Source organism: Polistes dominula, unplaced genomic scaffold, assembly GCF_049000335.1.
Source record: "Polistes dominula isolate Pdom_NZ unplaced genomic scaffold, Pdom_raw_medaka contig_33, whole genome shotgun sequence".
In the NCBI taxonomy this organism is placed as follows: Eukaryota; Metazoa; Arthropoda; class Insecta; order Hymenoptera; family Vespidae; genus Polistes; species Polistes dominula.
The window spans coordinates 3,204,036-3,224,178 of record NW_028300998.1 but is presented as its reverse complement, the minus strand read 5'-3'; the positions used below and the strand labels follow the sequence as shown (position 1 = coordinate 3,224,178).

Sequence of the window (20,143 nt, the reverse complement as noted above, 5' to 3'; positions counted from 1 at the left end):
TTGTTTATTTTCACCTTATCCTCTTTCTCTTCTATTTATCAATATCAAATTAAGATAAAATAAGAAATAATTCAAATTTTTTATTTTTTATTTTTTATTTTCTTCTTACATTTGTTTTATGTTATAATTTTTTGAATCATTTGCAATAATTATATATTCTTTTATAAATTGTTCTTTCAAAATGACTGCAGTTAAAATCAAATTGTTAAATATGTGTAATGGTATACAAGGTAATGGAAAATTATTAAATGGCATCCATACGCGTGATCCATCTTTTAAATTTGTTAAATATACAGGCTGTGAAAATACTAATCCTTCGGGAATTCCAAATGTTCCTAAAATTTATATTCAAATTGAATGAGTGTAAACAGGATATCCTGTATATATACGTTATATGTGTTACTGTATTTAAATACCATCAGAAGATATTCCTAAAGAAATAATTTCATCTCCAATATTTTCTTCGCTGCTATACCATAATTTTAAGAGATCGCAAATAGCTTTGCATACTTGAAAATTCTCATTACGTCCAACTTGATATTGTGTTATCGCCTAAATAATATTATAATATATAAGGAGTATATATTTAATGTTTTTATGTTTTTCTTTATAATACATTACAAAGAAAAATATAGATTGTATTTATATCTTATATTCAAGATTCATACCTTACGTTCGAAATGACCTTTATAAGGGTTGTTATCGTGTGCTGAATAAAAAAAATATCGCAATTCTGGATATTTAAATCCCAATGGTAATGTAGTACCTTCTTCTGCAAACATGGCTCTATTATTCGGTTTGTATACTTCATATTTCTGAATCATATGACATACATCCACAAAACGATTAATTCCTATACATTCAATAAATTACTACCAAAATTACATTGATATGTATATTATCTTGAAATATGTTAACCAACCCAAAAATCCCCATACAGGAGGACACCCAAAATTGTATACAGGCAAATTAAATTTTGTTATGAAATTATACATTATTTCTAGCCCATAATGAGTACTAACAGCTATCATACTAGTCTTTGGCAATTTAGTTACTAAAGCATGAAGCACATTTACACAAAAACAACTTGCACTTGTTGAACAAAAAAGAACTTTCATTTCAGAAGGTGCATATCGGTTTATCTGTCTTGCTAATTTAGCCATACTATTATAATTACTTCGTAACCAAGAATTAGTACTTTCATTTTCTTCCCTAAAATTGTCTCAGCATGTATCTTAGATTTTGCTAAAAAAAAAAAAACTCAAAAATTCAAAGACATACTTCGATATAACGTCTAAGTTAATTAATATATCACAATCACATAATCCATCTGAAATATTTTCTATGACTCTTGTTGCATACAAACCACCTCCTATGGCCTCCATATCCTTAACAATATGTTTGATTTTAAAATAACAACCAGGTTCATCATATAAATTAACAATAATACCATTCGTTAACCATAACTCTTTAGTTGTTATTAATTGTGGGATTAAGTCTAAACATAATGCTTTTCCAGCACCTATTACTGTAATGCAACGATGTTGTATAAGTGACGTTTTCACAGGTGGTAATTTTAATGTTGCTTCATACATCTGTAATAATGCCGATAATTATAACAGCTTTATTATTATAATTTAATATTTTTCTTACAAGTAAATAATCCAATTGTAATCGTTTAAGATCATCTTGCATAATACAAGTACTAATATTATAATGCGTTTGTAAAAATTCCCAAAATTGAGTAATACTTCCGATGTAAGTAACATTATTTTTAGATAAACCAACTTTTCTCCAAATCAATGGTGACTTTTTATGTGACCAATTCCAACGGTAACAAATTTTTTGTAGCCATGGCTTAAAATAGAATAACTTATATTATTAAAATAATATATATATATAAGTACTTAAACGTTAAACTAAACATTAACCTTCCATTCAGCTGCACTTTTAAAAATCTTTTTATACTTAAAATATTTTAATATCATCTTCAAATTTTCTATTATGTAACATAAATGACAAAAATATACATCTTCTGGTATTCCTGCTATTATTATAATACATTTATCGGCTGACATATTCTTTTTTCTTTTTTTACTCAGATTAAATATTCCAAAATATTTTAAATATGTTATATATTGTAAATATATTATCTTCAATTATTTTTCACACATTAACTGCATTAGTCAACAAAATTTTATTAAATTAACTTCAAGTTAGTTAAATCCAAGATTATTGTTAAAATAATATTTATTTAAATAAAAATAGCGACAATATACAGCAATGTAATACTATAATAATAAAAAAAAAAACACCAAATATATCTATATAATCAAAAGTAAAAAAGAATCACAAAATTATATTATATTAAATAATTTATATTAGTTTAATATTCTAAACACAAAATTCAATTTATTTGTAATACGTATTATAAATAAATCACCAATAGAAATGTGATGTTATCAAGACTTTGTAAAATAAAACGTTTCAGTCAGTGTAATTAGAAAGTTTCATTGTCGGATATTTCTGATAAATTAGGAGATCCACAATCATAATCAGAAAATTGCATTGATTGTTCATGTATCGTCATTTCAGGATAGGAAAGTTCCTCCATGTCTATTTCAAAAGAAGGTATTATTATCTGCATTAACATGTAATATATAATCAAACGTTAAAATAATTTATTATCTTTTTTACCTGATCCAAATCCTTCATCTGTGTCATCTTGTGCATGCAACATACATTTGCTAAATTCATTTTCTAAATTAATATTGTAATCATCTGTAAAAAAAAAACAAAAGAAATGTTATGTTATTATAAATATTAACGTATCTTAAATCTTTTTTATAAATTATATTAAAAAAAGAAAAATAATTGAATCAAATGTATATGTACATACTCAATTCCAGTTCTGGATCATAATATGGTGCTAAATCTTCTGGTTCTGAAAATATACTATTTTCTATATCTTTTTCTACTGCATATGGTTCTTTAAATTTTAAGATGTTTTGTTCAAAATTCTTATCTTTATTAAATTCAAATGATTCTGTTTTAGCAAATTCAGTGGGTACAGAAAGTAACTGCTTCTACAATAAAACAATATTAAAACTATCTACATAAGTGTATTCAATAAATAATATTATTTAAATAATTATAAATTAATAAATATGCTTACGTTAGTCAATTCATTTTTCGGGAGAAATGAATTATTACTTTCGTCTTTCTTAAAAGTTTTTGGAGAACTACTTGCTGCAATATTCAGATCAGATTTAGATCTTATTGATAAACCTTTTGGTTTGCATTGATCAAAAGATTTAGCCATAATACCACTTGTATGATTTATTAATTTTTTGTCTTTGAAGTGTTCTGTTGTTGACACTATAAATCATATAACAAGTAGGATTAATTTATAGTTACAATGACAGTAACTGTAATTAATTTCGTAGTGTTAAAAATAATATTAAAACCTATTTAAATATACTCACTGATATGGTTTTCAAACACATTGAAAACAGAAGCCATGTTAATAGAATGTTATTAATAAATATCAAAATTTATCGTCTTTAATACCTTGCCTTCGTTCAAACAAACTGAAAACAATATTTCATGGTAAACATTATACTTAAGTTGACAACTCAGAGAGAAAAATAACTCTAGCCAATAAGTGATGGCTAATGAACATATCAAAAACCAATCAGCATCGAGCGTAGTTTAGGAAAATGGCGCTGTGTTCGTAGGGACGCGTTAAAAAAAATGATTTAGGCATTTTCCCGCCTAATTTTTTTTTATACAAACCAGTTAGAGAATTTATTTATTTTTGAAAATATTATGTGCAGAAGTTAATTCAGTGCCTTGATATTAAATTATTTATTCGTAACCTATATTTTTTTGTATGTATATCAGCATGTTTAAAACGATATAACCTGAAAGTTCGATCTTTGTAATATAATTTTAATTAAACCTTTTTGCTTGATTGTTAACATAATTAGGTCTTTCCTTCAGGATAATTAAGTTAATAATGTTTACAAGTGTTCCCCCTTATTCATTATTTTATTTATAAAGTTGTTATTAGCATAGACCATTTTCAAGTATTCTATGTATCTTTCTAATATTGTTTTTTATAAATATTCAACTATACAAGAAATATACAAAGTATAAGTTTAATAAATCCTATCATTATAGAATTTATTAAATTAACTTAATAAACTTAGAGAGACACAGATTTTTCCTAATTTTGAATGTGGAGAAAAGGGCGCGAACATTTTGATGAGCTGTGTATATGAAAAGAGATATAATAAGCATTAAAATAATTATTTTAATACATATATTCGACACGTAAAGTGAAGCAATGATTCTAATTTTGTTCACAGATTAACAGGAGTGCTCAATCTAACATGCGACAATGATTTAAATGGTGTGACACTTCGAATTTCTTTCTCTAAACAATTGGCATAAATATCTGCACTTAATTCACTTAATGGAATTTCTTTATCCGCTTTAGCAACTTTTACAGCATCATCTATCTTCTTCCTAATCTCGCTTTCCATTGTCTATACAAAAAAAATTAATATATATATATATATATGTAATTAATTTTCTTTAGAATTAAATAAGAAACAACAAAATATAATATAATATGTGTAACCTTAAGTTCATCTGCAGTAGCAAGATTAGTACTCAATAATCTCTCTTTAAAACTTGTAAGAGGATCTCTTGTTTGTCGTACTTCTTGTATCTCATCTCTAGTACGATAACTTGTTCCTGGATCGGACATACTATGTCCACTGTACCTATATGTGGCAGTTTCCAAGATAATGGGTCCCTTTCCAGATGTACAATGTTCTATGGCGAACTTTGTTGCTTCTCTTACAGCCAAAACATCCATACCGTCCACCTATTAATAAATAAATAATTAATACTATATATTAATAATAATAATAATAATAATAATAATAATAATAATAATAAAATTAAATTATTGATTATTAATAGGAGATATTAGAATGAATAAAATGTAGAATCATAATTTTTACAAAAAGAAACTTACCCAAATACCAGGGACGTAATCCCCTCTAGTATAATATTCTGTACTCGCGGAAGCACGTTCGACGCTAGTACCCATTCCATATCCATTATTTTCGCAAACAAAAATACAAGGAATGTCCCATAATTTAGCCATATTGTATACCTCGAATACTTGTCCTTGATTCGCAGCACCATCTCCGTAAAGAGATAAACACACTCCTCCAGTATTCAAATATTTTTGAGCAAACGCGATACCAACACCTAATGGTACCTAAAAATCAAATCTTTTTTTAAATGATTATGCATATGATTTCTTATTTTGTGACAATGAAAAACAACTATCGTTAAACAAACCTGAGCACCAACAATACCATTTCCTCCATAGAAATTTTTAGCATACATATGCATAGAACCACCCTTGCCTCTAGCGTTACCTAATTGTCTTCCAGTAAGTTCCGCAAGGACACCTACAGGTTCAATACCCATTAAGTAAGTCCAACCATGTGCACGATAAGCAGTGATTACAGCATCTTGTGGCCGCATGGCAGCTTTCATACCAACAGCACATGCTTCCTAAAACATGTACATAGAAAATTAAGTGTTGAATCAGTGTAATAATAAAAAATTAAAATACATATGATTTTACTTACTTGACCAGAATATAAATGACAAAAGCCTCGGACTATTTTTTCTTTGTATAAATTACCAGCTGATGTTTCCAAACGTCTTATTGTATGTAAATGTTTATATATTTCTAAAGCATCATTTTTGGTTACTGTTACATGATTAGATGGACCACTATCCAATTTATGTAAGCGAAAAGGTTTCGTCTCAAAACTTGCTTCAGTTGCATAATTATTTTTTTTGTTAAAGAATGAGATTACCTATAAATATATTAAAAAGAAGAATTACAAGTATACCTCATATTGTTTACTTTAAAAAATGTGACGTATAGAAAAGTTAGAATATTTGTAGATCTTATTGTTTAAACAAAAATAAATCAAATATACCATTGTGAACACTATGATAGTAAAGCAATGAAGAGATTATAATTCTATGTTTACATTTTAAAAAAACTCATAAATGAATATAACAATACTAAATTAATTGTTAACAATATTCAGTGTGCAATTGTAAAAACAACTGAACAAAAAGAACACAGTACTTAACACATACCTTATTCCAATTTCCAAACTGACATAGTGTCCGAGGTTTAAAAGAAATATGAAAATATATTTTTATTGTAAAAATTGCAAAATAAATTAATATATGCATCCATTTTATAATGAAGGACTTTATGATATTAAGCTTATTGGAAATAATGAAAAAAAGAGAGGAACATAAAAGTTTATCATTTATATTAATATACTCACATTTCTTCGAGATATTTGCGCACCAGCAGTTCTAAAACAATTTGGTATCATTTTGATTAAATAATTTAAACCAAGTGCGAATAAAAAAAATTAAAATAAAAAAAGGTGAATAGTTTTTCTCGTAGATAAAATATATAAAATGACGTCAAAAGATGAGGAGCAACACTTGGCACACTGAATAATTCCTAATAATGTCGAAATGTAGGTTGTATAAAGGACAGGTTAGACTATGTGACCCCCACTACGCGATTTTAACTTATGGCGGTCATTACGTGAGAACCACGTGACAATGACATCTTTATGATTGATAAAATAAAAATCTGTACAAAAATAATACTTAATTATTATATAAGATAATAATTATTGCAAGTTTTCGTAATTTCTTACATTATTTACTAATTATATAAGTAAATTTATTTTTTAAATTAAAGCAGAAAAAATGTTTATTAATGTGTCATTTATAAATTTAAACTTCCTCTTGAAATTATTCAAACGCATTATCCGAATATCAAAATATCTTATTTTTCTATTCAATATTTTAACATATATTAATATGAAAATATATAAAATTTATTATAAAAAGAAATATATTTATTTATTATAATATAATTTCAATATTTTGAATTTCCCGCTAGAAAACCTTCACATTTTGATTTTCTTAAGTCGATCTTACAACTATAAGGAATTTTATATTTGTATAAAAGAGAGTTAGACAGTTTAAAATTATTTTTTTTTTTTAAGAAAATACCTTACTTTTAATCACAAATGTCAGATAACATTAGTTGATATTTGCATCGTCGGAAATCTTTGATAAGAAATTAATATTTGTTTGCTGTACCTTGATGGATTGACAAAATTTAAGCTCAACATAGAAGCAATCGTTTTATTGGTGAAACTCATTTTGATTAAATAAAAAAATTAGTTTCTTTTTTTGTTAAAGCTCAAAACTTTTCAATCCATCCTTGTATATATAAATATTTATGTACAAATATATTATATTTTCTTACGAAATTATACAATTTTCATGAATTCACCCAAATATCACGTTTCTTCTTAAAAATCATTTTAATCATTAATATGATATTATTTGATATATAAAAATACACTATACAACAAATAAAATACATAATAAACGAAAACTTAAATGCTGCGTACACAAAGTTTTATCTTTAAAAAATAAAAAAAAAATAAAAAATAAAAAAATAAAATATAAAATACGAAAAAATAAAATTACATGGGATTTTATACAATGGTAGCATTAACAATACACGGAGGTGTAAAACGTACATAACGAATAGTATTTTTAATATTAATGTAAGTAGACGATATAGTTATTCCTATTCCAATAATAACTATCAAATAACCGAACCAATTCATCGTTTGTTTAAGATCACTAAGTATGTGAGATTTAGATAATGGTTGTTGCATCAGGAGTTCTTGTCTTCGATAATTTTTTAAAGATGGTTGACTAGCGTCGATAAAGATAGCTTCCTCTTGATGATCTTTTCTCATTAATGAACTTTCATTAAGATTTATAACGTTAGAATAATTATCTTCACGATTAATCTCCTCACCTTCTGTACGTTCATCGTCACAAATTTCATTTTCCATCTCGTAATAATAAACGTATGAATGTCGATGCGGTATAGTTTTATTAACACCCAAAAAACCATCGTAAACTGATCTTGAATGAATTCTTGGATCCGAATTAGTATCGATTGAATTTAATTGTCTTACAGTAGCAGAATAAATTTCAGGCGACAAGATGCGATTCGCGCTATTTTTCAAAGCTATCGCTCTGGCGTACATCAATGGAGGAAGTATGAAAATCAATGGGCCCATTAACGATCCACCAATCAGAGCCATTACTATGTCGAAACGTGGTACCATTTCTCCTACAGCGACTCCAAAAAAAACAATTATTGACCTTATTGCACAACGTTTCCATCCACATGCTGTAATTATAATTAACAAAATAAATAAGTTAATAAAAAAGAACAGGTATAACGTGTACTTTTAATCGTAAATATGTTTTTTTTTTTTGAAGAAGAAGAAGAAGAAGAATAAGCACAATGATTATTATATTACAAATTTCATCTTTCTAATCTTATCGTTAGTTAAGTTAAGTCAATTATCCAAGGTATAAAATTAATCTGTGTGTTTAAAAATTTTATCTGTTGTTACCTCAAAGCAATATATTTAATTGTTAAGTAAACAATAAAAAAAAAAACATGTGAATCTTAGCACATAATAATATTTTTATACTTACACCTATCTATTCGAAGTTTATCTTCGAAATGTTGAAAAAGTGCCGAATGACCTAATGCACTGGATAAGCATAATTGAAGAGCAGCTAATAATATAGCACCATTTATTGCAAATCCTGTTGGCACTATCTGAAGAATATTAGCTGTTATGCTTCCTCCGTATTTCCACATTGCCAATCCCGCTGTTATTCCAAATAGTAATACGCTTACTATAATCATCAATTAATTCATTTTTAACACATTAACGTTTAAAAATCATAAACAGTAATTATAATAAATGTTCATAATTAAATAAATTTTTTTTAAATATACAATTAGATCATTTTTTTCTTACCAAAAAACGATAAAATAACAGCTTTATTGATATCACGAGGATTGTGCATATCAACTTGAACGGTCATCAACGTTGGATGTATGTCGAATAAAAATGCCAACATGCCGTAACTAAAGTTAATAAATTATAATAGATTATTATATTATAATAATTGTCGTAATTAAACGATACTACAATATTTAATTTAAATTAAAAGTAAAAAGCAATTAAAGTATATGAGAAAAATTATAATTGTTTATCAATAGAGCCTCTTACAATTAAATCTCTATAAGAATTGATATTTTAATTTATATAAACAATATAACTAAATATATAATATTATTATATTTATATATATATATACCCAGATATAAATTTATCCCAAGTTGGTGAAGTTGGAATCGGTATATGATCGATAATTCGATCATCGTTAATGATGCACCACCAAATCAGTATTGCGGTAAAAATTACGGTAACACAAGAAAACATTGCTAACCATCTATAATATTTATAAAAATATGTTTTATATCTAAAACATCTAAAACAATTAAAAAAAAAAAAATTAATAAAAAAAAAAAACATTATAAGATCAAAAATCATAAGTGGAATCATGCAAGAATGAAATTAATCTCGAAGAAAATATATAATATCGTTCTAAGTATGTAACTAATTGTAATATCTACTTATTATTATGGAGAAGAAATTGAGAAGATTAATTGTCATGAATATCTTCTTACTTCATATCTCGTGGACTTCCTAACCACATGAAAGGACAGAGTAGCATACCAACGACAAGTAACCAGTAACAAAAAGAAACGTCAAATCTTTGATCGGATATCCTAACTCCGAACATTTGTAAATTTTGTGATGCTAAAACGGAATAAAATAATTTAATAAATATATATATATATATATATGGGGATCATTTCACCAAATAAAATCATTTTTACGGGGCGAACCTCGCTGATTTTTTTTCAAACCTCGTAAATATGTTCTCTACATTGTAAAAAAAAACTTCCTCAGAGTTTGAGCTCTTAATATGCAGCCATTTTTAAGTTATGATTTTTGGAATTTAAAAAACAATATTTTTTTTTTTTAAACTTATTCATTAATTCTTTTAACGAATTAAACTTTTTTTTATAAAAATTTGACAATGATAATTTTTTGTAGGAAAAATTTTCAGTGTTTCAATGGGGATATTAATTTTTTATCAAATGCAACAGAATACCCTTTAAAAACTAATTTAAGTGGGAAAAATCAATTTTTCTCATTGTGCGACGCATGTTACTTCAAATTTGATATTTTTTTTTTTCTGAAAGCTGAGGTTTGAAAGAATCAGTAGTGGTCGCCCCGTAAAAATGATTTTATTTGGTGAAATGATCCATATGCATTATATTTTTTACATTCTTACCTCTAATTGAAATAAGACATTGAAACTTTGTTTTTTTTTTTACCTTATATATATTATATTCAATTGTTTTATTTTATTTTATTAACGTGCGTAATAAATCATTACTGTAATTTTATACAATGTATCTCTTAAATTACTTAAACGTAAAAAAAAGTATAATATATAAATGTAATATATTTTTTTTTCTGTTAATTTATTTATTTTTCACTTTTTATACTCTTTTGATGTTTTTCTTCGCTTTTTTTTGTGTTTATCTATTTATATCATTATTATTTATATCCTTTATTATTATTATATAATTATAATTGACCTACCGACTAATAAATTAGGTATTCCACAACCAAAAATTGTAAGATCCAAAAGAAAAGTTACAATAGTTCGTGCACGTGGACCCAACGTTAATTCGGTTACCGCTGCTAAAGGATACCTAAGAGTAAATGAGATGTTCAATTGGAGAACAATTTTCTAATAATTGATTAGATTTATTATTATCCGAAAATAAAAATAAAAAAAAAAAACGTTATGACAATTAAATCGGTAAACAAATTCTTTTATTTTTTATCTTGTGATTTTGTTGTTTTCCAATTATAATCCTACCGATTTTTTCGTAAGATCATAGGATCCAAGGTGGTAGCTACAATCCATGATTTTCCAAGTAGTGCAGCTGTGTATATTTGTAATCCAAAAACAACGAAAACCAAAGGTATGCCAAATAATCCTAAAACAACATTTGACATCTGTCGCTTTTTTGTTGTACGTATTAATATTGGACTCGTCGAGAGATCATCAAGATTCACGATCGAGTTCAAATCACACATTCCAAAAGTATCATCTATTTGTCTTATATGTAATACATGTATTTATTATATACGAGGATAATGTGAAAAATTTCAAATGTTTCTTTTCTTAAATGTATGATATAATACATATGTATATATTTTTTTTTAAAAAGAGAAACATAAAGAATCGCCAATTTTTCAGATTACCCTAATATATGTGTGTATATATAATACTTGTATTTTAAATATAACCGAATATATTCGCAAAATAATCGGTTTATTTCGTCAGGTTGCATTTATAAACGCACAGAATTATTTGTTTATAACTCAAAACACGTTATTTTTATCAAATGTTTAACAAGATTATTAATATCTTATTATTATTATTGTTAAAGATAGATAGTTGACTAGTTGATAGTGATTTTTATCTTTTACAATTTAACACACTGCTTTTGACTCATCTAGTCATGATTTTTTTTTAAACACGTTGTCAATAATTTATATGCAAATAAATTCAAAGTATCTTTTGTAATTCTGAGCGAAATCATTCTGCTTCCAAGTAATCTTAACAATTATTATTATTATTATTGTTAGAAGTAATGTTATTTTTTTTTTGTTTCTCTCTCTCTCTCTCTCTCTTTTTCTTTTTTGTTAAAATATTAAATTTTCTCCATTACACACCGCGTATATAATACATTTACGTATATTCTTTTTTTGATATATATATATAAAAATTGCTCGCTTAAATAAATACCAATTTGCGACTTTTACGTAAATGTTCGTAAGAGAACTTTCTTATTTATTTTTTTTTTTTCTTAAACAAATTTTCAAATCGCTTAGCGTTCAATCGCTATCACAAAATTTAATCTCTTATGTACAAATAACGAGAAGAAATATCGTGCAGGAAGGAAACGAAGTTCGTATTGTCGAAAACAAAATAAAAAAAATTATAGAAAAAAAGAATTAAATAATAACAACAACAACAACTCACCACACTGAACGATCGAACTTGGTAAAGCAATTATTGGAAAAACACCGAATATATCAACGATACACAAGGTAGCGAAAAACAATGAAAGATCTGAATTAACGTTTTTAAATAGAAGAGGTACACTCTCGCGAATCATGATGAGACACCATCAGCACTGGCTTGAAAATATGTGTGAAAGAAAATGAACCGGTTTCCTTCCTTTGCGTACGTTAACAGTCAGCAAGTAACTTGATATATCCTATCGAACGCAAGTCGTGGTCAACTCAGAGACTGTGGGAGCGTGGTAAGAAGACTTACAACTTCTCCAGTCTCGGTTATATGTATACGTTTTCTATACTATGTAAGCCTTTCGAATGATCAAAGCAGATGTATAACTTAAACGTGTTAATATTGTATTTAATTTAACAATATATTAAAAATAAGTAAAATTTAAAACCAAAGAAGAATCATCTTTAATCGTAACGTATTTGGAATGAATTAAATTATGACCACACATTTTCAATATCAAATATGAAATACAAAATAAAATTGTAAGAATTGAGAAAAAAAAAAAAGAAAAAAAAAATATAAAAACCAACTATAATAACATACTATTATAATTACAGTCAATAATACAGGTCTTACAATGAATATTTAAGAATAACAATTTAAAAATAGGATACACCTTAATCGTCCGTTTCATAAGCGGGTGATTGCGGTGAATAAGTTGGACTCGTAGGCGAGTAACCAGGTACCGGAGGAGAGTAAGTTGGACTCGTCGGCGAATAACTAGGACTCGTCGGAGTGTAAGTAGGACTTGTAGGAGAATATTTCGTACTCGATGGTGAGTACTGTGGACTCGTTGGCGAATACGTAGGACTCGTCGGCGAGTAATTTGGACTGCTAGGAGAATATCTTGTACTACCAGTAGCTGTGTGCTGTGGAGAACTTGGAGAATAAGATGGACTAGTCGGAGAATAAGTTGGACTTGTTGGAGAATATGTTGGACTCGCTGGAGTATATTGTGGCGAGGTTCCAGCAAATGAAGGTGAAGTAGGCGAGTAACTTGGACTCGTTGGTGAATATTTTGGACTGCTAGGTGAATAGCTTGGACTAGCCGGTGAATATTGAGGCGAACTTGGTGAATAACTTGGACTGGTAGGCGAGTAAGATGGTGAGGCTGGTGTGTAATTAGGTGAACTAGGTGAATAACTAGGACTAGTTGGTGAATAACTTGGTGAAGTTGGAGAGTAGCTTGGACTTGTTGGTGAATAACTTGGACTCGTTGGTGAATAACTTGGACTCGTCGGTGAATAACTTGGACTTGTTGGTGAATAACTTGGACTTGTTGGTGAATAGCTCGGCGAAGTCGGCGAATAACTTGGACTCGTTGGTGAATAACTTGGTGAAGTTGGAGAATAACTTGGACTTGTTGGTGAATAGCTCGGCGAAGTCGGCGAGTAACTTGGACTCGTTGGTGAATAACTTGGTGAAGTTGGAGAGTAGCTTGGACTTGTTGGTGAATAACTCGGTGACGTAGGTGAGTAGTTTGGACTGGTTGGCGAATATGTTGGACTGGTTGGCGAATAATTTGGACTTGATGGTGTCATACTTGGTGATGTTGGTAAATAAGCTGGTGATGTAGGTGAGTAACTTGGTGAAGCACCACCGGCTGGTGACATTGGATAAGGACTCATACTTGGCCCTGGACTTCCAGGACTTCCTGGTTGTGGAGAATAAGCAGAATATGCAGGAGATAACCCTGAAGCATCGGATGCACCTGATGGTGAGAAACAAGCACCTCCTGGTGTCATTCCACTGCCAAGAGCTAAACAGAAATTATTTCATATAAAATAGAATGTGGCCAAACGCGTTGAACATATATGAACATATATTATGTACATATATTTTCATATAATACATATATGAAAACATACCAGGCGACATACTCGATGCACCGTAACCAGGAGTAGCACCCATCCATGGTGTCATTTGAGGACTCATGCTCGGAGTTGCAACACTACCGAAGAACATACCAGCAGATCCCATTACACCAACACCTACTGCCATTGGTATCTCAATTCCAGCTTTGCATTTCTCTGCATCGAGTAGTAAATCGAAGCATCCTATAGAATATGAACAAATGTAAGATATAATCATTTTTAAAATTACACATTTTGTGATTTGATTAGTATTTTAATATCAGTTATCATCAATTTTGTTTCTATTAAATTGTTTCTTACCAGTTCCTATACGTGGGAGTTGACCCATAATAATATTTTCAGAAACTCCTCTCATTGGATCGACTTCAGCATGCGAAGCAGCGTCCAACAGAACGTCGACCGTTTCTTCAAAGGAACATCTGTAATAATGAAATGGATTTTACTATTTGTTCCGATTAGTTAACATAAAATAATGTGTCATATATAGTAACCTCATCAATGCTCCGGTATCCTGTCTGTTAATTCCATGACGTGTTATAGCCATTAAATGACCTTTAGCGGTCATAACGTCGCAAAGTAAAGCAAGATGTCGATAATTTACGTAAAGACCATAAAATTGTAACACGGCATTCATTTCTTTTTCGACTGATTTTCGTACAGCTTCGATACCCAATACTTGGAAAATTTCGCAAATATCATTACTAAATGTTCGAACTGGATCAACGTCCCTTTCACTTAAAACTTTCATCAAACTTGTTCCGTCAGTTTCAAGCAACCATTCTGCTATTGCTTTAAATTCGCCTGTCTCAGTTACAACAATACGTTTTTTCGAATCAGTTTGTGGCAAATGCATATACACTTTACCAATGGCTTCGATACCCTGAAAAAAGTAAGAAATTAGTCTTTATTTTTTAAATATATTATATATAATCATTTATATATTATCGAATTTAAAAATTAACATACTTGCAAAGTCATATCACTAAGCATATTAGCTTCGATACATCGAAGGAACATATCATCTTCCATTTTATCTACAGTTTCTTCTTCTGTATCTTGGAACTTATTATCTTCGCTATTCATAATCCTAATTCGTAATACCAATTTTTCCGCATTATCATCATTAAATATACAATTTAAATCATCACCAAAACCTGCATTTATTTTTTCTGCAATCTGTTCCATGGTTAACTTTTTATCAGTCATCCTTTTTCTGTCCAATTCGATACGTAATAGCCACGGTGATATTTTAGTTGGATCGAAATCTGGCATCTCGTAGTATACATTGACAAACTCTTGATCTTCGGCAATGACAGTGTTTTGTGGATCAGGATCATAATAGATTGCAGTATTGGCAGTAACTTTTCTCAAAGTAGTATGTTCCAGACGACATAAAACGTTTTTCGCTTTTTCGGCATCTCTGGCAGCAGCACCAGTTAAAAATACTGTTAGTGAAGGTGCTTTTGGTTTCTTACTAATGTTAATAATTTCTTTCAATCGGGGTACACCAAGAGTTACGTTCTTCGATGAAACTCCAGCGAAGTGAAACGTATTCAGTGTCATTTGAGTGGCTGGTTCACCAAGAGATTGTGCAGCTAACGCACCTACCATCTCACCTGGTGATACCTAACAAAAATCAATTAACATTTGTTATTTATTTAAACATAATTATCAATGGAATTGAATAACTTATATTAATCATACTTGTGCTTGTTGGAATCTAGTTTCTATTTCTCCAATAAGCCATTCGAATGCTTCACCGGAAAGTCGGAACTCCTCAGATACACATTTTGTACATAAAGTTGATCTCACTAAGCATTGAAATAACAATGTTGCATTTTCATTAGCTTGTTTACTTAATCTGTCATCTCCAGCTACAATTATACATTTCTCTAAAAGATCTTTTACACCTAAAATAAAAGGAAACGAATTAAAGATTAAATATTTTCTTTTTATATTCACAATATCAAAGAATTATAATTATAAATATTATTATAAAAACCTTGTATAACTCTCATAGGACTAAGATCTGTAGGAGCTCTTTTGTTGATATGGAAGATTTTTTGTACATTCCAAATCATTCTTTGTAAATTGCATGGCAATACAACCTTAGATTCTCCACTAGGGAAAATTTCACGAAGAGTAGCTCTATCTTTATTCAGTTGTTCCCACTCTCTTTCTAGTTCGGAAATGACTTCACCCGATCCCATCATTTCACGGACGATATCTTCATTAAAAATGCGTCTCAGATACCGTTCATTGGTTGGGTCAAATTTAAACTTCTTTTCAAATGCTTTATTACTAAGTTTAATAGTAGGTAAGTTTTGAAATTCGACTGTTTCACCACATAAACCATCTTCTCCATAACGCAACTGGATAAGTTGTCCAACAGAATTTCTTACAGTTCCATCGTAATGAACCATTACAGACTCCATAGCCTTTATTAAACGACGCTGAATGTATCCTGTTTCAGCAGTTTTAACGGCAGTATCGATAAGACCTTCACGACCACCCATAGCATGGAAGTAGAATTCGGACGGTGTAAGACCGGCTAGATAAGAATTCTCAACAAATCCTCTGGATTCAGGACCATAATCATCCTTGATAAAATGTGGTAAAGTTCTTTTGCGAAAACCGAAAGGTATTCGTTTACCTTCGACGTTTTGTTGCCCCACACAAGCAATAACTTGAGAAATATTAATGTTTGATCCTTTAGAACCTGATACGACCATGGCTTTTAAATTGTTATATTCAGTTAAGGATTTTTTGGCAGAGCCACCAGTTTTATCACGAGCGTCGTTTAAAATTCTGTTTACTTGATTTTCGAATGTTTGTCTCAAGGTGTTACCAGGAGTAGGTTCTAACTCCATATTATGAGCTTTTTGAATAACTTCTATTACATCTTCTTTGGCTTTTTTAATAGCTTTCTGAATTTCTAAATATGTTTGAGGATCAGCAATAGTATCGCCAATACCAATTGAATGGCCTTCTAACAATAACCAATTATTGATAACAGTTTGAATATTTCCATAAAAACGCCCACATACTTCGTGACCCAATTCCAACATACAAATATGAAGTAAGGATCCTGCTGATGTACCTAAAGTTTTCTTACACAGAATACCCATTACTAATTCTCCATGTTCTACCATAACTTTTGTATCACCAGGTGAAATCCATTTGTAAGGTCCATCATCTTCTTCGTCTGGATGTGTACTGTGTGTTCTAATCATATTTACATTTCCAGGAATGATCAAGGAGAATATTTGTTTTCCGGTCCAAAGAGGTTTTGGTTTCAATATACATGGTTGTGGCATTTTTCCATCCCAACTAGGTAAAAACATAAGTATATTCATCATTTGTTCTTTTTCTATAAAAACGTCCCTTTTAGTCATTTTCCTCACAGCAGTTAAAGTATCTTGCACAATACCCATAACTGGTTTGTTTGCTTGTGGTGTAATAATTTGACGAGGAGTTACGTGTATATTTTCAACTTCCGCACGCGTTTCCATTGATTGTGGAACATGAAGATTCATCTCATCTCCGTCAAAATCAGCATTATATGGTGAAGTACAACTAAGATTCATACGGAAAGTACTCCATGGGAGAACTTTTACTCTATGACCCATCATACTCATTTTATGGAGAGTTGGTTGTCGATTAAAAATAACTAAATCTCCATCTCTGATATGCCTCTCTACTCTGTATCCACATTGTAAATGAAGATCAGAAGGCTTTGGGTGAAATCTTAAATCTATACGTTCTCCATTATCTCTAACTATATATTTCGCACCCGGATATTGTGAATTACCACGTCTTACTAATTCTTGCATTTTGTCAATATTGAAAGGTGTTACAATTTCTGGAAATGTTAAATTTTGAGCAATGCTACGAGGTACGCCTACTTGATCGATTCTTAAGTTCGGATCTGGGGTAATAACAGTACGTGCAGAAAAATCTACACGCTTTCCCATTAAATTTCCTCTTATTCTTCCTTCTTTCCCTTTTAATCTTGCTTTTATAGCCTTTAATGGCTTTCCAGATTTTTGCATTGCTCTTGGCATACCAGGCATATCATTATCTACTAATGTTGCTACATGAAATTGTAACATCTTAATATTCTCAGATATAACATGTGCTGCTGCACCAGCTTGTTCATTTCTTAATAATTCATTATTTGATTTGATTATATCTGCTAATTTATGTGTCAAGTCATCTTGATTTTTAGCAGATCCATACATGATGACAGCCGGTCTCACTGATAAAGGTGGAACTGGTAACACCGTAACGACCATCCAATCTGGTCTTGCAAATTTAGGATCCATACCAAGAATAAATGATTCTTCGTCAGTGATGTGCTTTAAAATTTCCCATGCTCTTTCAGCAGTAAGAACAATCTTCTTCTCTTGAGAATCTTCATTAACATGTTTCCATTCTGCAGTGACATCTAATCCAGATCTTCTCAAATTAGGCTGATATCTACCGCAACCTCCATGCCCTGGTTTTCTATCTGCTGCTTGTTGATCTGTACTTTCTTTATTAATGTCCATCTCATCTCCACCTTCGCATATATTTTTACTTTTACATAAATCATATACAAATGTGAGTCTTTTGCGCGGTTGACCTTTTGTCTTCATGACTATTTCTTTAATCTTTGGATTATGCTGTTTAAATAAATGATAATTTATATATTAATTATCATTTGATAATTATATTGAATCATTAAAAACAAATAATATAGCAATGTATACTTACTGGACTAACAAGTAGCTTTGAACAGTAAAAACATACGCATCTAAGAATCTTTATTGTTTTGGTAATAAATCCAACATGAAAAACAGGTTTGGCTAAATCTATATGTCCAAAATGACCTGGACACTCTGTCATATTACCAGCACACGTTTGACACCGAGAATTTCTATCAATCACCCCTTGTCTTGGATCCATGAGACCACCAAGTTTTGGTCGTCCACCTTCCATAGTTTCTGGGAAACGTATACCCATATCTGTAACTGACATTCGACGCTGTAAAAAGAAACAAAATATATTAAAATAATAAAACTAACAAAATAAATAACTATTACTTCACATTAATAAATTATTTAAGGACATGTATACGTATATTTGAATCCTGTTTAATTAATATCAACATTGTAAATATATCATTAATTGTATAAATCTTTGTTATTGAAGTAATATATTATTGTATTTAAAGCAAATCAAGACCGACAAATAATGTTCTCAATAAATTGAACAAACATAAATGATTACAAAAATAATGCAATATAGGGACATAGACCCAAGCAACGTTGTTACATGTCATATTATTATTATTATTATCATCTGTATGAATAAAATAATATTTTTAACATGTTCTTCATCACAATAAAATTCTACTTACGATTTCATCTGGAGAAAGAATACCAAATTGTACTCTTTTAACAGTTCTTAAGGGTGCTTTAGAGTCTGTCGTAGCCATTTTGGAAAACTCGTTTGACCGATTTCTGCGTTGCAACTTCTTCAAATGCTTTTTAACACGAAGTAGTATACCATAAAGTAATATAATATGAAATAGTATAACATACAAATCTTGTTCGCGATCGAAGTGCCACAGTAGTCAGTTTCAAAATTAAACGTTTATTTTCACAAGATTATCACGACTAATTGTATATATCAGTATTTCTCCTAAGTGCAACAGACCACTAAAATTTGTCTACGAACCACTAACGGCATGTAAACCACTGATTGAGCAATACTGGTAATGTAACTTTATCGTGGAGGATGCGCCTTGCTATTTTATCAGAACTTATAATTTCCACCACATAAGATTTTAGTTATTGTTTTTGTTAATGAATCCGAGAGACGTGGTTTGGTAATAAAGAGTATTTATCCCTTAATACTACATGCGGTATAAATGAGACTAATAAAACGTCTGTTTTTGTTTGGCGTCCGGATTAAAAATAAGTGGACGAAAATCCTTCAGTATTATTCGTGCCCTTACTGCAACGTGCAACGCGTCTTTCCTATTGGTGTAAATGTTAACCAATGAGATATTAGTGATC

General features: G+C 29.6%; 5 protein-coding genes across 8 annotated transcripts; all 5 read right to left on the bottom strand.

Annotated features, from left to right (window-relative positions):
- Nucleotides 1–105: 105 nt before the first annotated feature.
- On the bottom strand, nucleotides 106–2,143 carry LOC107065509 (putative malate dehydrogenase 1B). The gene is made up of 7 exons (XM_089173636.1): nucleotides 1,932–2,143; nucleotides 1,654–1,857; nucleotides 1,282–1,595; nucleotides 923–1,212; nucleotides 669–853; nucleotides 417–552; nucleotides 106–335 (listed from the first exon to the last, which is right to left on the bottom strand). The coding sequence occupies exons 1-7, from the start codon at nucleotides 2,076–2,078 to the stop codon at nucleotides 106–108; spliced, it is 1,506 nt and encodes a 501-aa protein (XP_089029762.1). The 5' UTR covers nucleotides 2,079–2,143.
- A 314-nt stretch (nucleotides 2,144–2,457) lies between these two features.
- LOC107068167 (uncharacterized) lies at nucleotides 2,458–3,644 on the bottom strand. Its single transcript, XM_015324314.2, has 5 exons — nucleotides 3,486–3,644; nucleotides 3,176–3,378; nucleotides 2,900–3,086; nucleotides 2,698–2,781; nucleotides 2,458–2,616 (listed from the first exon to the last, which is right to left on the bottom strand). The coding sequence occupies exons 1-5, from the start codon at nucleotides 3,520–3,522 to the stop codon at nucleotides 2,501–2,503; spliced, it is 627 nt and encodes a 208-aa protein (XP_015179800.2). The 5' UTR covers nucleotides 3,523–3,644; the 3' UTR covers nucleotides 2,458–2,500.
- A 632-nt stretch (nucleotides 3,645–4,276) lies between these two features.
- On the bottom strand, nucleotides 4,277–6,586 carry LOC107068155 (putative pyruvate dehydrogenase E1 component subunit alpha, mitochondrial). Of its 2 annotated transcripts, XM_015324293.2 has the most exons (7): nucleotides 6,399–6,586; nucleotides 6,202–6,219; nucleotides 5,676–5,909; nucleotides 5,380–5,598; nucleotides 5,048–5,296; nucleotides 4,646–4,894; nucleotides 4,277–4,550 (listed from the first exon to the last, which is right to left on the bottom strand). In XM_015324293.2, exons 1-7 carry the CDS (start codon nucleotides 6,447–6,449, stop codon nucleotides 4,365–4,367), a joined length of 1,206 nt encoding a protein of 401 aa, XP_015179779.1. In that variant the 5' UTR covers nucleotides 6,450–6,586; the 3' UTR covers nucleotides 4,277–4,364. The 2 variants fall into 2 exon arrangements, with proteins under 2 accessions (XP_015179779.1, XP_015179787.1); XM_015324301.2 differs by lacking the exon at nucleotides 6,202–6,219 and having other exon boundaries at nucleotides 6,399–6,585.
- mah (solute carrier family member mahogany) lies at nucleotides 6,489–12,585 on the bottom strand. Of its 3 annotated transcripts, XM_015322522.2 has the most exons (9): nucleotides 12,160–12,585; nucleotides 10,987–11,107; nucleotides 10,704–10,816; nucleotides 9,716–9,848; nucleotides 9,343–9,516; nucleotides 9,000–9,109; nucleotides 8,668–8,874; nucleotides 7,973–8,353; nucleotides 6,489–7,900 (listed from the first exon to the last, which is right to left on the bottom strand). In XM_015322522.2, the coding sequence occupies exons 1-9, from the start codon at nucleotides 12,293–12,295 to the stop codon at nucleotides 7,641–7,643; spliced, it is 1,635 nt and encodes a 544-aa protein (XP_015178008.2). In that variant the 5' UTR covers nucleotides 12,296–12,585; the 3' UTR covers nucleotides 6,489–7,640. The 3 variants fall into 3 exon arrangements, with proteins under 3 accessions (XP_015178008.2, XP_015177989.2, XP_015177998.2); XM_015322503.2 differs by having other exon boundaries at nucleotides 6,489–8,353; XM_015322512.2 differs by having other exon boundaries at nucleotides 6,489–8,353; nucleotides 9,343–9,477.
- Nucleotides 12,586–12,726: 141 nt separating this feature from the next.
- RpII215 (RNA polymerase II subunit RpII215) lies at nucleotides 12,727–20,011 on the bottom strand. The gene is made up of 9 exons (XM_015322462.2): nucleotides 19,483–20,011; nucleotides 18,837–19,106; nucleotides 16,084–18,745; nucleotides 15,786–15,991; nucleotides 15,048–15,707; nucleotides 14,573–14,961; nucleotides 14,382–14,500; nucleotides 14,076–14,264; nucleotides 12,727–13,966 (listed from the first exon to the last, which is right to left on the bottom strand). The coding sequence occupies exons 1-9, from the start codon at nucleotides 19,558–19,560 to the stop codon at nucleotides 12,825–12,827; spliced, it is 5,715 nt and encodes a 1,904-aa protein (XP_015177948.2). The 5' UTR covers nucleotides 19,561–20,011; the 3' UTR covers nucleotides 12,727–12,824.
- Between the last annotated feature and the right edge of the window lie 132 nt (nucleotides 20,012–20,143).